The sequence below is a fragment of the Arachis hypogaea genome, chromosome 13 (assembly GCF_003086295.3).
Source record: "Arachis hypogaea cultivar Tifrunner chromosome 13, arahy.Tifrunner.gnm2.J5K5, whole genome shotgun sequence".
Classification (NCBI taxonomy): domain Eukaryota; kingdom Viridiplantae; phylum Streptophyta; class Magnoliopsida; order Fabales; family Fabaceae; genus Arachis; species Arachis hypogaea.
The window spans coordinates 27,724,841-27,741,416 of NC_092048.1; the positions used below are offsets into that span (position 1 = coordinate 27,724,841).

General features: G+C 33.3%; 3 protein-coding genes across 5 annotated transcripts; 2 read left to right on the forward strand and 1 right to left on the reverse strand.

Moving 5' to 3' along the window:
• Positions 1-3,367: 3,367 nt before the first annotated feature.
• LOC114924969 (uncharacterized mitochondrial protein AtMg00820-like) lies at positions 3,368-3,742 on the forward strand. Its single transcript, XM_029291212.1, has one exon. It carries the CDS (start codon positions 3,368-3,370, stop codon positions 3,740-3,742), a length of 375 nt encoding a protein of 124 aa, XP_029147045.1.
• Positions 3,743-7,629: 3,887 nt separating this feature from the next.
• Positions 7,630-9,357, forward strand: LOC112735841 (sugar carrier protein C-like). The gene has a single exon (XM_025785315.2). It carries the CDS (start codon positions 7,630-7,632, stop codon positions 9,178-9,180), a length of 1,551 nt encoding a protein of 516 aa, XP_025641100.1. The 3' UTR covers positions 9,181-9,357.
• A 746-nt stretch (positions 9,358-10,103) lies between these two features.
• On the reverse strand, positions 10,104-15,282 carry LOC112737836 (exosome complex component RRP41-like). Of its 3 annotated transcripts, XR_003169105.3 has the most exons (9): positions 14,763-15,282; positions 14,125-14,203; positions 13,899-14,001; positions 13,689-13,809; positions 12,896-12,984; positions 12,556-12,705; positions 12,285-12,377; positions 10,543-10,593; positions 10,104-10,375 (listed from the first exon to the last, which is right to left on the reverse strand). XR_003169105.3 is itself a non-coding variant. In XM_025787965.3 (8 exons), the coding sequence occupies exons 1-7, from the start codon at positions 14,893-14,895 to the stop codon at positions 12,288-12,290; spliced, it is 765 nt and encodes a 254-aa protein (XP_025643750.1). In that variant the 5' UTR covers positions 14,896-15,281; the 3' UTR covers positions 10,104-10,375; positions 12,285-12,287. The 3 variants fall into 3 exon arrangements, 2 of the variants coding, with proteins under 2 accessions (XP_025643750.1, XP_025643751.1); XM_025787965.3 differs by lacking the exon at positions 10,543-10,593 and having other exon boundaries at positions 14,763-15,281; XM_025787966.3 differs by lacking the exons at positions 10,104-10,375; positions 10,543-10,593 and adding an exon at positions 11,712-11,980 and having other exon boundaries at positions 14,763-15,281.
• Between the last annotated feature and the right edge of the window lie 1,294 nt (positions 15,283-16,576).

Here is a 16,576-nt window from a genome sequence, read left to right on the forward strand (position 1 = left end):
GATAAATAAATTTAACAAAATTACAGTAATATCATCTCATCTCATTTAACAATAAAAATTAAATATAATAAAAGAAAAAATTCGGCAAAATAGTCTATTGCACCATAATTTGTGCTTCCTCACTAGGGAAAATAACACAGCTGAAGATCAGTTTTCAAAAGTGTATCAATCATATTCTTCTATAGCCAGAAGAGATGTAAATAATATCTGATAAGAACAAGGCATTAGGCAACAGTAGTGGAGGAAGGCGTCATCACAAAAGAAAAAATAGCAGAGAGACGGATGGAAAAGGAAGAAAGTGGAGACAATAGAGCATAAAATAGTTCTTTAGTAGGGTGTTGATCTCTATTTTGTTAAAATTTAAGATACTTTGTGTATGTTTGAGGAGTCTATTCTATATTTATTTATTTAATATTTTCAATTAACTATTGTATTATTTTTGCTTTAACATCCTATTAAACTCTTAAAAAACTGTTCTAAACAAAATTATTTAAATTGGCAGCTCGTGTTTTTGTTGTAGATTAAAGAATGTGACCGACTAAAAAAAATTTATATTTTACGAGTTTATTTTTAAAATAAAAATTTTGTCCATTCAAGAATCAAGACAATCTGATGGATGGCTAATGTTCGGTTTTGAAATCGTTTTGTCTTTGACAACGGACAACCCAATGAACATTAAAAAATTAGCAAATTTTTATTGAAATTAAACTAAACTTGCCTCAAAACTAGTTTTTCAATGATATTTCATAAGATCATTTAACAAACAAAAAATATATTGAAAAAAAAAAGTGCTTATGGCGAGTCTCAAATCGTATGCAATAAGATGGATATAGATATATGGTGGCCATGTGTGTATATACATGGTTATTGAGAGATGAATTACATAAGATGAAAATAATAAAGAGATTGAAGAATTTATCTCCAAACTATAGTTTATGTTGTTGCTCCACTACACATTGAAGTAACAAAAGAACACTTTGAAAGAACTAGCATTGTCCACAAATTTAGAAAGAGATAATTTATCATTGTTGTTAAACTCAGCAGTAATGTATGTTGCTTCTTTGATTTTTTTATCTGAAATCGGTGTGTATTCTGTTTTTGATAGACTTGTCTTAATCATTATTGAATTTTTTCATAAAATTGTATACTGCAAGGTACTTTTGCCCGTAGAAGTGGAAACCCTCATCATCATAAGTGATCTTTAATATGGCCAAAGCCTCAAGTTCATTGGAAAGAGCAGAGAAGGGATCAATCCATCTTCTACTCCAACTACTGCTCTCTTTCTTTGAATCCACGTTGATTCGGTGCTTTAAGAATGCTGCCATTAACTTCGCTTCTCTACAAGAGTTGTTGTAATCATTATTAAACCACTCTTCCACCTTAGCCCATGACAACAATAAAGACGTCTCACGGTCCACAAATTCTTTTATTTTCCTATTCTTTCACAATTTTATTATGGTATCAGAGCTCTTCTTGAGCTCTGCTGACATCCATGGATCAAGGAGAAAGGGCACACCAGCAACTTCATCCGGAGCCTCTTTTCGACCTTTCGTCATCCCAACACTTTTCTTTCATGGCACTTCCTTTCAATGAAGAAGCTCGTCCTTCAAATCAACTTGAGTTTTTGCCAAGTCCAATTACTCATTATCTTTGTTCTTTCAATACCTTTTCTACTGTTAACAATTCTTCAAATCGAGATTCATTCTTGAATACTTGGATCATTGATTCTGGTGCCACAGATCATATTGCATCAAATTTATCTTGGTTTATTTCTTACACACAAATTTCTCCTATTATTGTTCATTTTCCAAATGGTTCTCGAACTACTGTTTCTTATAAAGGCATCGTTCAGTTTTCACCATCCTTGGTTCTTCATGATGTTCTTTATTTACCTCACTTCAACTTTAATATTATCTCTGTTTCAAAAATTACTTCAGCACTCATATGTGAACTCACTTTTTCACCTTCTTCTTGCACTCTACAGAGCAACAATTTGGGGACGATTGATTTGGCCAGAATGAGAGAGGGATTATATGTCTTTGAACCCAATTTCGGTAAAAATTTATCTACTACACACTCCATAAATTCCATCCAATCTCCACCCATTACACCTTCCAATATATGGCATTTTCGTTTAGGACACCTTTCTGGGCAAAGACTTAATCATTTACATAAACAATTTCCTTTTATCTCTATGCATCATGACGAGGCTTGTGACATTTGTCATATTTCTAAACAAAAGAAACTTTCATTTTCTCAAAGTTTTAACAAAGCCAATGCAAGTTTTGATTTATTACACTTTGATATTTGGGGTCCGTTTCGACAAAATTCTATTCATAATCATAAATATTTTTTTACTATTGTTGATGATTTTAGCCGCTTTACATGGGTTACTTTATTAAAATCAAAAGGAGAAGTGCAAAATCAAATAAAAAATTTTATTACTTTAATTGAAACACAATTCAACTCCAAAGTCAAAACTATTCGTTCCGATAATGGACCAGAATTTATTTTACCTGATTTTTATGCTTCAAAGGGCATTATTCATCAACGTAGTTGTGTTGAAACTCCTCAACAAAATGGAAGGGTAGAACGCAAGCATCAACATATTTTGAATATAGCTCGTGCTCTTATGTTTCAATCTAATTTACCATCATCTTTTTGGTCTTATGCTGTTAGACATGCTGTTTATTTACTTAATAGAGTTCCATCATTCGCAATTAATTTTAAAACACCATTTGAGATTTTGTTCAATCATCCACCAAATTATCATGACCTTAAAGTTTTTGGATGCTTATGTTTTGTTTCTACAAAAATGGCAAATAGATCAAAATTTGATCCAAGAGCTAAAAAGGCTGTATTTATTGGCTTTCAACCTGGTTTTAAAGGATATATTATTTATGATTTAGAAGATAAAAGAATTGAGATTTCTAGAAACGTAATTTTTTATGAAATGATCTTGCCCTTAGTCACAAAAAATGTCCAATTCCAGACACTCAGCCCAACATTGCCAAACACACCTTCTCAAAAACAAGATTCAGTTAGTCTTCCAGTTGAACCCTCACCTATACCCATTGACCCAACTCCACCTAGTCCTTTATTTTCTCCAACAACCTCTCCTTCTTCCTCACTATCATTTCCTAACCAAGTTGAACCCATGACCACCGAATCACTTTCAACACTAGACACTAGTCCACCATCACCTTCTCATCCCCCGTCACCTTCTTCACCACCTGAGCAACCTTATCCTCGTCATTCCGACCGGTCTCACTGACCTCCAGCATATCTCTCTGATTACTTGTGTAACTCCTCTCTCATCTCTACAAATCAATCTCCCTCAAAGTGCAAGTATCCTTTATCTTCAGTCATGTCTTTTTCTTCTCTTTCATCTTCACATAAAAAGTTTATTTTATCTCTACATTCTGACATTGAGCCAAAGTCTTTTAAGGACGCCAATCAACACTCTAATTGGCGTAGTGCTATGAAAGATGAGTTGGATGCTCTTGAGATGAACAAAACTTGGCGTCTTGTTGATTGCCCTGCAGGGGTTAAGCCGGTTGGCTGTAAATGGGTCTATCGCATCAAACGCAAGCCTGATGGTTCAGTTGATCGATATAAAGCACGCCTTGTGGCTAAAGGGTTCACTCAAACTGAAGGTGTTGATTTCTTGAAAACTTTCTCCCCTGTTGTCAAGCCTGCCACCATCAGATTAGTTTTGGCATTGGCCTCTATGAAGCATTAGCCTATACATCAGTTGGATGTCAATAATGCTTTCTTACATGGGGATCTTTCTGAAGATGTTTATATGACTCTGCCACCTGGATTTATATCTCCTCAACCGAATCAATGCTGTAAGCTACTAAAGTCACTGTATGGTTTACGACAATCTAGTCGTATGTGGTATGACAAACTTTCTCATCTTTTGCTATCTCATGGATATCAGCAGACCTCATTTGATTATAGTTTATTTGTCAAATTCATTGGTGATCAAATTTCTATCCTTTTAGTCTATGTTGACGACATTGTTCTCACTGGTAATTCCATTTCTGAACTTGCTGCCATTAAGTCTATTTTGCACCAACACTTTCGATTTAAAGACTTGGGCCCATTAAAATATTTTTTGGGTATTGAGGTTGCTCAATCAAAGAAGGAAATTTGCTTATCTCAGAGAAAATATTGTCTTGATCTTTTGGAAGATTCTGGTTTATTAGGTGCTAAACCTGCCTCTGTTCCAATGGATAGTACCACAAGACTATATCAAGACAAAAGTCCCCTGCTATCCGACCCTTTTGTATATCGTCGTTTGGTTGGCCGTCTTATCTATCTCACCACTACTCGACCGGACATCATGTATACCACTCAACAATTAAGTAAATTCATGGCATCTCCTACTGAATCTCATCTTCAAGCTGCCAAGCATGTGTTACGATATCTGAAAACTAGTCCCGGCAAAGGACTTTTCTTTCCAAGGGAATCAGAAATTCAGCTTCTCGGCTTCAGTGACTCTGATTGGGCCGGATGTCCTGACACTCGGCGATCTTTAACAGGTTATTGTTTCTTCTTAGGCAGTTCTTTAATCTCTTGGAAGACCAAGAAACAAACCAATGTTGCCCGCTCATCCACGAAAGCAGAATATCGTGCACTTGCCAACACAACTTGTGAACTTCAATGGATACTAAATGTGTTACAATTTTTACGCATCTCTCCTATTTGCCCACCAGTTTTATATTGTGATAATCAGAGTGCTCTTCATATTACTGCTAACCCGGTTTTTCATGAACGGACCAAACATTTAGAGGTTGATTGTCACTTGGTTCGACAAAAAGCTCAAGCTGGAGTGATGAAACTTCTCCCAATTCCCTCCTCTGGGCAACTAGCTGACATCTTCACCAAGCCTTTGTCTCCTCAACCCTTCCATCTTAATCTGAATAAGCTTAGTGTTCTTGACATCTTTCATCCTCCAGCTTGCGGGGGCGTATTAAACCACTCTTCCACCTTAGCCCATGACAACAATAAAGACGTTTCACGGCCCACAAATTCAGCCCAACAGAATTTATTGTTGTCATGGGCTAAGGTGAAAGAGTGATTTAATAATCATCATCATTTGGATTTTTTTTTTTTTGTCTTTTTTAAACTCTGCTTGTAGCTTCCCTTCATAGATGTTGGATGGCAATGCATCTTCATTCTTTCTAGCCAATTTAAAGATGAAAAAATTTTGGTAACCAAACTTAGGGAACCAAAATTAGCCAAAACCTTCTATTTTTAATTTTATTTAATGAGATGAAAAAAAATTAATTATGATCCTTTCACGCGCCTATTTATTTTACTGCAATATTTATTGTATATAAAAACATTAAGTGCATATATTAAATAGCATATTATAAGCACATACTTTATCAATTTACATTTTTATTAAATGAATATACATAATTTATATTTATGGTATTTAATTTATATTATAATAACAAAAACACATTTTTTATTTATTATGTAACATCTATATATTCAGACACATAATTTTTATAATTAATATATTTTTACAATTAATATTATGCAATTCTAAACTATATTTTATTATATATTTCAAATTATTTCACATATGCATTAATAAATCATGATTCAAAATATTTTAATTTTTTTTGAGACATTATACATTTAAATCAACAACAATTTTTTAAATCACGGTCTTTGATTGATAATTTAAAAATTTGTTTTATATTTTTCAAAGTGAAATTATTTATTCTGATTTACATATATTTTTAAATTTTACTATAATTAAATTTAAAAAAAGAATGTCAAATACTTAAATTAATTTATTCAATTAACATATTTATTTATAACATCCATAAGTTCATACACATAACATTCATAGTTAGGTAAGGTACACATAACATCCATAATTTCGTACTCATAACATTCATAATTTCATATATATAATATCCATAGTTAACAAATTTTTACAATTAATATTACTAAATTTTAAACCATGTGTCTTGTTATATATTTTAAATTATCTTACATGTGCACCAAAGGGTGGCTCATTTTTTTTTCATATTGGAGTGATGAATGTGTTGTGCTGAGTTATGTTACTATGGTGGTGCTTAACATCAATGTGGGGCAGAATTTTCAGACATGCTAAGCTCACAAAACGGACCATGCGAATTGCATGAGAAGAAAAATAATAGGGACAAATCGGATGGTCCGATTTGCATAGAAGAAAATTCGAATTTTGGATGTAGCAAATCGGACCGTCCGTTCTGTTTTTATTTTTCAATGCGGACCATCCGATTTGTAATGGAGATTTCGGACCGTCCGATTTGTCCTTACCTAATCCCACACCGTTGTAAAGCTCACACGCTCTCCATATACAGGTCCTACCCCAATCCCTTCTCCATAATAAAAATAAAAAGCGCCAAAGGGTCATAATTTTAATATTTTTTATTTACTATTCATATGTATGCTTATTTATTAATTTTAATATGACGAGTTAATAATTATTTTTAAAATTTTATTTCTTAATTTTTTTATATTTTATTTTTTATTTTTTATTTTATAATAGTCTATATGTAAAATATGAGTTGTATAACATAAGTTGTTAAATTCTCTAATTTAACATCCATAATTTTATAGTATAATATTTATAATTTTATATACATGATATCCATAATCAATAAATTGGTGTTAATTTATTATTATTTATTATTTTATTTTATAGGTCATAAACCAACAATTTTGGATGTTTATAATTTTCAATAAATAAAAAGCGATAAAATTTAAGATGTTTTTATTTTTTATAAAATGTGTTCAAGTGATTTGAGATTTTTAAAAAATAAAAAATATAAGAATTTAAAATTTTTATTTGGGAGAAAAAAATTATAAAATTCTAAATGCATGTAACAATAATGAAGAAAAAATTTTTAGAATTTGATTCACATTAAATTTGGAATTAATTTTTAGTATAATTAAATAAGAAAAGATAATTAATTATAAAAAAAATTAACAAAAAAAATTAATTTTGTCAATTAAATTAGGAGAGTAATTTATACTCTCTTATAAACACAAATATTATGAATCATACATATTGTCTATAATATTTAACTATGTAACATTACTCTTTAAAAATTTACTTTTTCCTTCACTTAGCTTCTTAATTAGTATTATCTTTCTTTAATAAATTAACAGTGGGTTCGTTTGATGTTAACCTCTATATATGATAGTGTTTCAAAATTTTTAATAGGATAAAACACATTTAACCATCTTTTATCTTTTTTTAAAATTAAATTTTGATTTATTATTAGATAACTTGACTTTTGTTTTTTTGTTTTATTTAAATTTAATTTAATATTATCTATCTATATATAGATATAGATATAGATAAATTTCATTTTAAAAAGATAAGATTTATTTTAAACTGCCTATTAATTTAATATTTAAAACAGTTTCAGAAGATATATAAATATTGTAGTCTTTGTTTGTTTCTCTGGTTTGATCTCAACTCAACTACAAACCAAACCTTAGTCCTTTCTTTTCTCTTCCCTTCTCTTCTCTTAGTCATATCTCTCCCTCATCATCAGTGATTCTTTTTCTCTTCTCCCTTGTTTCCATTCCATTAACCGATTAAATATAACAATGGCCGGTGGACTCATTGGAAAGGGGTCTGGCAATGGAAAGCAATATCCGGGAAAACTCACTTTCCGGGTTTTTGTGACGTGCATGGTTGCTGCATTTGGAGGACTAATTTTTGGATATGATCTTGGCATCTCAGGTGGAGTTACATCGATGGATCCTTTTTTGAAGAAATTTTTCCCAGACGTGTATGCAAAGGAGATGAACATGAAGCCATCTGACAATCAGTATTGCAGATTTGACAGCCAGGTTTTGACACTCTTTACATCCTCCCTGTATCTGGCTGCTCTCGTGGCATCACTCTGTGCGTCTTCCATCACTCGAATCTTTGGAAGGCGTCTTACCATGTTGTCCGGCGGTATTCTGTTCCTCGTTGGTGCCGGTTTCAATGCCTTTGCTCAGAAAGTGTGGATGCTCATTGTTGGTCGCATGTTGCTTGGCTTCGGAATTGGATGTGCCAATCAGTCTGTTCCAATCTATGTGTCGGAGGTTGCTCCTTACAAATACAGAGGAGCCCTTAACATGATGTTCCAATTGGCCATCACCATTGGAATCTTTGTGGCCAACGTCCTCAACTATTTCTTCGCCAAGTTGAAGAACGGTGAAGGCTGGCGCTACAGCTTGGGTTTCGCGGCTGTCCCCGCCGTCATGATCATCATCGGCGCAATCTTTCTCCCCGACTCGCCGAGCTCCTTGATTGAGCGTGGCAAAGATGAGAAAGCCAAGCAAGAGCTGATTAAGATTAGAGGAACCAGTGACGTGGACGAAGAGTTCAAGGACCTTGTTGAGGCGAGTGAATCGTCCATGGCAGTGAAACACCCATGGGCCACTCTGTTGAAGAGGCATTATAGGCCTCAGCTCGTGATGGCCATAGCCATTCCTTTCTTCCAGCAACTCACTGGCATGAACGTCATTACTTTCTATGCTCCTGTTTTGTTTAGAACCATTGGTTTTGGCAGCAACGCTTCTCTTATGTCTTCCATGATCACCGGTGGGTTTAATGCGCTTGCTACCTTTGTTTCAATTTTTACCGTTGACAAAGTTGGAAGGCGCAAGCTCTTTCTTGAAGGCGGTGCTCAGATGTTTATCTGTCAGATTGTGATAACCGCCGCGATAGCAAGTAAATTTGGAGTGGATGGAAACCCCGGAATCTTGCCAAAATGGTATGCGTTCCTTGTGGTGGGATTTATATGCATCTATGTGATGGGATTTGCATGGTCATGGGGTCCTCTTGGATGGTTGGTTCCTAGCGAGATATTTCCCCTTGAAGTCAGATCTGCAGCTCAGAGTATTAATGTGTCGGTCAATATGATTTTCACATTTGCAATTGCTCAAGTATTCACCTCCATGCTCTGCCACATGAAATTTGGCCTCTTCATCTTCTTTGCTTTCTTTGTTTTGGTCATGAGCGGTTTTATTCATAAGTTTCTTCCGGAGACTAAGGGAGTTCCCATCGAAGAGATGTCTGTTGTATGGCAAAACCATTCTTATTGGAAGAAATTTGTCAAGTCTGCAAGCGAAGAAGCTAATGCCAAGGTGGATAACTCATGTTGATTAGATCCTTCAAGACCGTTTCCATTTTAATTAGGAACCAAAAGTAATTTAGACTTTATTGTTTTTTTAAGGTTTTTTTTTTCTATTTTAGTAAACAATTCAATTTCGTCGAATACATTTTTTTGTTCTTCAAATTTTAATAGTTTTACTTAATGTGATTATTAAATGTTCTTCTCACGCAACTTTATATCTTAATTTGTTGTTTACTTTTCAGCGCTAGCGAGAATCAATAACTAAAAAAAATATAAATTTTTTATCTTAATTTGTTTGATGCTATTTTAAAAAACGTATCACATTATCTATATATGATGCAATATTACTAGTAGCTTGTTTGTTCAAAAACAACCATGAATGTCAGAGGCTCTGGAATTGCAGCTAAGAGACATTAACATGGTGAGTTGAGTCATTTATTTATGAAAATTGGGTTTTGTTTCTAGTAATGGGGAGAGGAGTCCTGATGGATATATGGTTAGATATGAATATGATTTATGATTTGACACTATGATGTTATAGCCAACTTCACTTATTGTGATACTAGCTTTAATTATAAATGTGATTTATGAAAGAATTAGGTTATTTACAAGAACAAGATTGAGATTCGGTGTTGCTATTTGCTACTACTAGTATTTATCTTTGAGCCAGTTGGTTTACCATTGTAGAAGTTCTTCAATTAAGGGAAACGGAAGAATATTAATCAAGAATCTAGTAATCAAGCAAGTTGTCATAAAATTTTTACTCATGCTATGTTTCAATATGCCAAATTCATAGTTTCCTACCATTTATGTTATTAGCAAGTTGCTATTCCCATCTATATTAATGCTTTATATGAAATTATGACAATATACCGTTTTAGTTGTTTTGAAAACCTTGTTGAATCAGATTTCGCATTTGTTTTGTTTGTAACTAGGTAAAGAAGAGAAGAATTTTCCAAAACACCCAATCTAATTTCAAGAATTCAATGTCAACAAACTAGCCAATCTAATTCATTCATATACTTGCTTTTATAACATGTTCACAAATACAAACAAATGCTCCTACTACAATTTAAAACTCAACACTATAACTTAATATGTAGTTCATTTTGCTTCCAAGAGTTTCTGTGATGCATAAGCTATGTATCCACTAGCTTTCTCACTTGTATATCTTTAGCTTCCTCGGCTTTCTCACTGATGTGATGATAGTATATGTAGCAGATCTGTTCAGCAAAAGAGAGGAAATAAATTGAACCTATCAATGAACTAGTAGCAAATTCAAACAGCAAGGGTAGATTTTGATTTTCAACTTTTCACCAGTTAATATATAGTTTAAAAGATGAAAAGTAACAGTTAATACATAGTTAAGAAGTCAAGCAAGTAAACATACGCTTGCCTAAGCTCTGGATTTTTCCACAGCATACTCTTGACAAGCCCTCAACTTGAAGAAGAAATATACATTGTCATTGTAAGTGAAATTCTATATCATCATTTAATTTTAATGAAAGGTAATATCAAATAAATTGAATGCTGCAGACATGCTTTATACAAATTAGAGAACTTCAATTCTAATCCAAAACAGCTTGAAGTTTGATCGTAGGATATCAGCAAAAGAGAATCAAAAGCATCATAGTTAAATAGAACACAAGTAAAAGAATACAAAAGCATAATAGTTAAATTGAGTTGATTAAATTCAAGTTCAGCTACAAAATTGTAATGAAACAAAATTATCTTTTTTTTAGCACTCAGTGACATAATCACAAATATCTGGCAGAGTAAACGAATTGCAAGCAATAAGAATATCAACTGCAAGCAATTTTGGTTCTTGAAAAACAATGAAAAGCAGCAGACACATGACTAGGTTATGTGCTCCAAAACTCAATCACCAATTCACCATCTAACCTTCATTTTCTCCCCTTAAATTTCAAACACCACAAACTCGAGCACTCACTGTGGAAAACAACTTTTCAACTTGTGACTTTATGCAAACTTAACATGAGTTCTAATGCACGTGTTTTGTGACACACACGATTGCATAAAATATTAGCCTTTCAACATGTTCAATTCAGATAGTACCAAGTTAGTTAGTACCTCAAAATCAATACTATGAAAGTAATCTTCGAAAAAGAACTAGCTGGCAGGATCAAAATGCGTTTGATGACATTTTAAAGCCTAAAAATGAAACTATATGAGGTTATCTTTATTTGTTTGTTTGTTTTTTGTTTTCGGTGATGCTTTATTTGCTTGTTTGTTTATTTCTCGAGTTGATTCTTCGAGAAAATTTTAATTAGAGCAAACCCAATATTATACGATGTGGTCCAATGTATTTTAAAGATTAATTTTAAAACCAACTATACAAAGTAGAATATACATTTTCAAAAAAGAAATGATACTTGCATCTTTTCACATGTTTTTTTCTTTTACAATTTAAAAAATATTATCTTCTTTTACCCTTTATTAATCACTTCTAATATCAAAAGTGAAATATATACAAAATAAATATATACAAAAATAATGCATAATATTCTCCTCGTCAAAACAAACTAAGAAAACAACAACTCCAAAACTTAAATATTAGAGTTCATTACTATTTCAGAGTTCAATTGAAAATCCAAAGGCTGAACGCATGTTTCAGAAATAATAACACCAACTTCAAGTTATATTTACATAAACCTAGCCAAAATCATTTTGCTCCACAAGATGTCATTCGTGGCAATAAGCTACATTAATTTGCACATCAAGGTAAAATGGCTATTGCAAGCTTTGTTCCTTTAAGAATAAGAGTAGAACATAATCATCATCGTACTTCGTGTCAACATACCATCCATCTGTCATTTAATGATAGAATATAATGATAGCTATGTCCAAGAGATATTTCTCCAAGAATTGTAGGAATAATCTTTTATATTTGACAAGCTCATAAGCACAAAACTGCAGGACATGCAAGGCATCTAATCCTAATTCCCCCCTTCAACCAAAAAATTATAATAATTCTCATACACCTTTAAGATTGGATGGGAAATGCATAAAAAAGAAATAAGAAAGAAAGAAAAAAGCGGATAAAAAAAGAAAGAAAAAACAAAACAATTTAACAGCACATCTTGTGACTTTTGTGCTAAAATTGGAACTCACATTCTATTCCTGAGAATCAGAAGCAGCTTCTTTCAAACATGACCTCATAATCTTTGCAAGCTTTGCACAAGCGTCGAGGCAAAGTTGCATTCCCTGCATGCGAGAAACTAGAATGTCACTGATAGTTTGTTCTGTTGCAATTAATAATTATGTTAATATAAGTTTCTCTCACTAGAGCCTAAACAAAACAGCAATGCATCAATCCTCAGAACAGGAAACCTACGCATTTGCTAAGTATTGTTCTTCAGAACAATAACATAAATAGGCATACCTCGTTAATCTTTGGGGTGGACCATTCCCCAGTAACTGTAAGTTGAGTAATTTCATAGCGAGAAGGCATGCACGTAATCATCAAGCTTCCATCTTGGGAATTTTCCTCCTCAAAAATAGGATCAATGACAAGATTCTTACTGAGACAGGACTGCAATCATTGAAAAAAATAAAGAAACGTGTGATTTTGGGGCTAATCAAAACTAAGTAAAGATTGCAGAAGATCAAGTTCGATAGTAAATCAAAATTTCAAGACAAAGTTTATAATAGACACAGCTTAACCACCAATGAAGAAGGTATAAACGCATTCAGAAGACTGCAAATGTGAGAAAGATTCATACCACAGAAACTGATGCAACGAGATCATACATCATTATTCCAGCATCAGCCAGGGCAAGGCTAGCACATGATATGACAACTGGGAGATCACCTTCATAAATAATAATAATATTGATCATTCAAAATCGGCAAACAGAACATATTTTGTCCAATCATAATTAAATTACATCTCTGATGCCTTCAAAGTTTAAAATAGGATCATTCATCACAATTTTCTTATCATACAAATCAAAGATTTGTGCTTATGAAAGCTGCATCCCAAGAGAACAAGAACCTGAGTACAATAACAGATTGAGCCAGTAAATAACTAAATACTAACGTTTTATGTGTCCACAAGTAAATGGTAAATTGTATAAAACACAAGACATGGTAACCATATGCACACAGCAGTCTTAATTGAAGAAAACTTGCACTATATTAATCACTATGGAAGACAGTATAGTAGGCATATGCCATCAATTTCCATATCTACTTGAGTAATTAAGGCCTCACACAGAAGAGCTTCTGATTGAAAAAAGTGGTTCAACTATAAGAAATGACATCTTTTCCCACACAAGTCACAAGGTGTCTCCACACGTAAGTGTGGGGCTAAGCTAATCCTTCTGAGGCATCTGACATATTTTGGCCTCTGATAGTGAAATTCAAACCTTGGTTCTGAAAGAACAATTAACGTAACTTCATTTTTATATTGCTTTTAGGTAACTTATTCAGAAAATCATCATCCTTAATTTCTAACCATTGAATACAACATCTCTTATCAAGCAAACAGAAATACATTATGAAATGAAAGCTTACCGCCGCCAGATTCCAACACCAAAGCAAAAACATCCACAGTGGTCTTGGGGAAAGATTCTAATATTATTGCACCCTCCAAAGCTTTATGAAGCATTGCAGTGTATTCTTTGTGATCTGAACCCTAACTTTGTGAGATTTAAGATATTAAATGCTTAATAGCAATATATGCAACAAAGGGAAAAACAAATTCCTATAATTTTTTTAAAATACCTGTCCACGAACTGGACTTGCAAACGTTGTATAGCTAACATTGCAATTTAAACGCCCTATATCACTGTACATCATTGCCTTCTTGCTCTCTCTAGGCCCGAATCTGAAGAGCAAAATGCAAATAATAAATCCATGTTACATGAAGGAACAAACAAGAGCTGCGGAAAAAAACACCACAGCAAGCTGATTTAGTAATTAACACAATCCAATTAAGAGAATTACTCACACAGCTACAATGACCTTGGTATTTCCAAATTCTGCATAGGCTGATCCTGATGCAGCATTCACAGCACCAGTCCTGAAAACTGCAACATGCAAGCATTTTCCCATTAGGTGGAATCAGCTACATTAATCTTCCGATGCACATTAAACAATGCTTCAAATGAGATATCGAAAAGATGAAAACCAAGCAAAAGATTCTGAAGAGACATACATTATCAAATTTCAAATTTCCAAAAACTCAGAAGTCTACATTGGCAGTTAAGTAGTTTACCATAAGCTCAAGTGAGTGCATCTCATATATTTATTTACAAATTGTTTCTGCTCCACTACCAGCACACACCATTCTTTATGATAATATAATGTTCACTTTAATCATACCATAATCAACACTTCAATTAGTCACCAAAAAAAAAAAAACACTTCAATTATTCAACATGACACACAATACAATATAATACAATACAATACACCTTACAATTCAGCATGTATCCATTGTAAAAGAATATCATTAAACATTTTCAGTTACACCTAAAAAAGAAAACAAAAGATTATTACCGAAACATGATCTCAAAGACTAAGGTTTGGATTGAAATAATAATAATAATTAAAAAATAAACGGAAATGGAAGGTGGGAGGGGTTACAAGCAGGTCTGCACTGGTGGAAGCCGCGGCCATCAGGTCGGACCCAGTCTTCTTGGAAAAGGGAAGTTTTCTTCTTCTGAGTAGTCGGAGACGGCGAGTACGTCGCCGGAGCGCTTCCGCCTTTGCCGGCCATTGTCTCCAAACGGCGGTGACCAGTGCAGTGAAAAGTCAGAACGCAAAAACACGAACACGCACACAAACTGTTTGCTGTTTTGTTTCTTTTTCCCTTTTGCCTTTTCCGTTTCTTTTTTCACAAAATAAAAAAAAAAGGTAAAAAATCAGCGAACACGGGGAAGAGGAGCGCGACAGAGCAGATGCGCTCCGACGAGAAGCAAACGAACGACAGCGATGCCGATGGGAGGAGTGGGAGCTTGGTGGCGACGTGAGGGTTCTCTGACAACACCGGCGGCGACGGGACCCTATGGCCGACGTGAGCAGTTCGGTGATGGAGAAGGTGGGGGTGAGTGGCTGCTACTCCTGCTAGGGCTACTAGTCTTCTCGGTTCTCTCAGGTGAGAGTGGATTACTAAAATTTCTTTTTTTAATATTAAAACGCCGTCGTTTTCGGAGCACCATCGGACCGGCCATACCCTTGAAAACCGGACCAATTTTTGCGGTTCATCAATTAACTCCGATTCAACCGGTTTCTTCCCTGGTTTTTTGCTAAACAATTTTACTTCAACCTGCCAATCTAGTTCGGTTTTAAGAATTATGACAAAAAGCAAAAATGAGTCAAATGACTATTAAGTATTAAATTCAACTTCGAACCCATAAATATTTTTTAGTTTTTTTAATGAATAATGTAGCAATAGGTATTCATTGTATTCTCATAATATATAAATTTATCTTTTATACTATAAATTTTTTTTTAAAAAAATGTATCATTTAATTTTTAATATACTGTTAATGTAAAACAATTTTATAAATGTGTCAAATTGTGTAATGTTATATAGATAAAAATAATTATCTTTTATACTAAACATGTAAATAGTCATAAAAAATAAATGTTATTAGATGAGTATATAAAATATTTTATATTGATAGTGCATTACAATTAAATTCTATAAAACATAATAAAACATTTTTTATAGTTCTCAAAATAAGGGGGAAAAAAAGTTATTTTCATAATCTTTTACCATCTGTTGTCTTTGTTCATGGAATTGTATTTGTATGAACATAAGAATCTTGATATCTTGATAGCGCAACAAAACCAAGTTGTAGCATATTCATGGAAATTTACTTCTAGCTAGGTTCTAAATACATACATACAAACTACCTAAGCTAGCTACCATGAGAATACAAATTCTACAACTATACAAGGTCTTGTTTATGATTCTGTCTAAACTTCTTATATATCTCCCTTACGCAGCGTTTGTTTTGAGGTATTGAGATAGAGACTGAGGCTCCGTTTGGTTAATGTCCATGTCCATCAGAGACATGGACATGGTGGTACGTGTACACCGTTTGTTTGCTGAGACATAAAATTTTAAAAGACACGGTTACACACAGATACACATAAAAGACATGTATTTAGTGTATCTCTTTCAAGCTGTGACACTAAGACACAACCCATGAGACACAGATTTTTCCAATTCTATCCCTAATTATTTTTTAAAATTCCAACCATTTTCCTTTATCTTTAACACTTGAGTTGTTTTAGTTTGGGGATAAAATAGACTTTTGAATTAAATACATGTGTCTTGTGTATTATCACCAAACATGTTATAAAATTTGTGTATTTTTGTGTTCATGTGTATTTGTGTCTTTGTGTCTATGTCTCTATTTTTTTGAGACAACAACCAAACACTGCCTGAG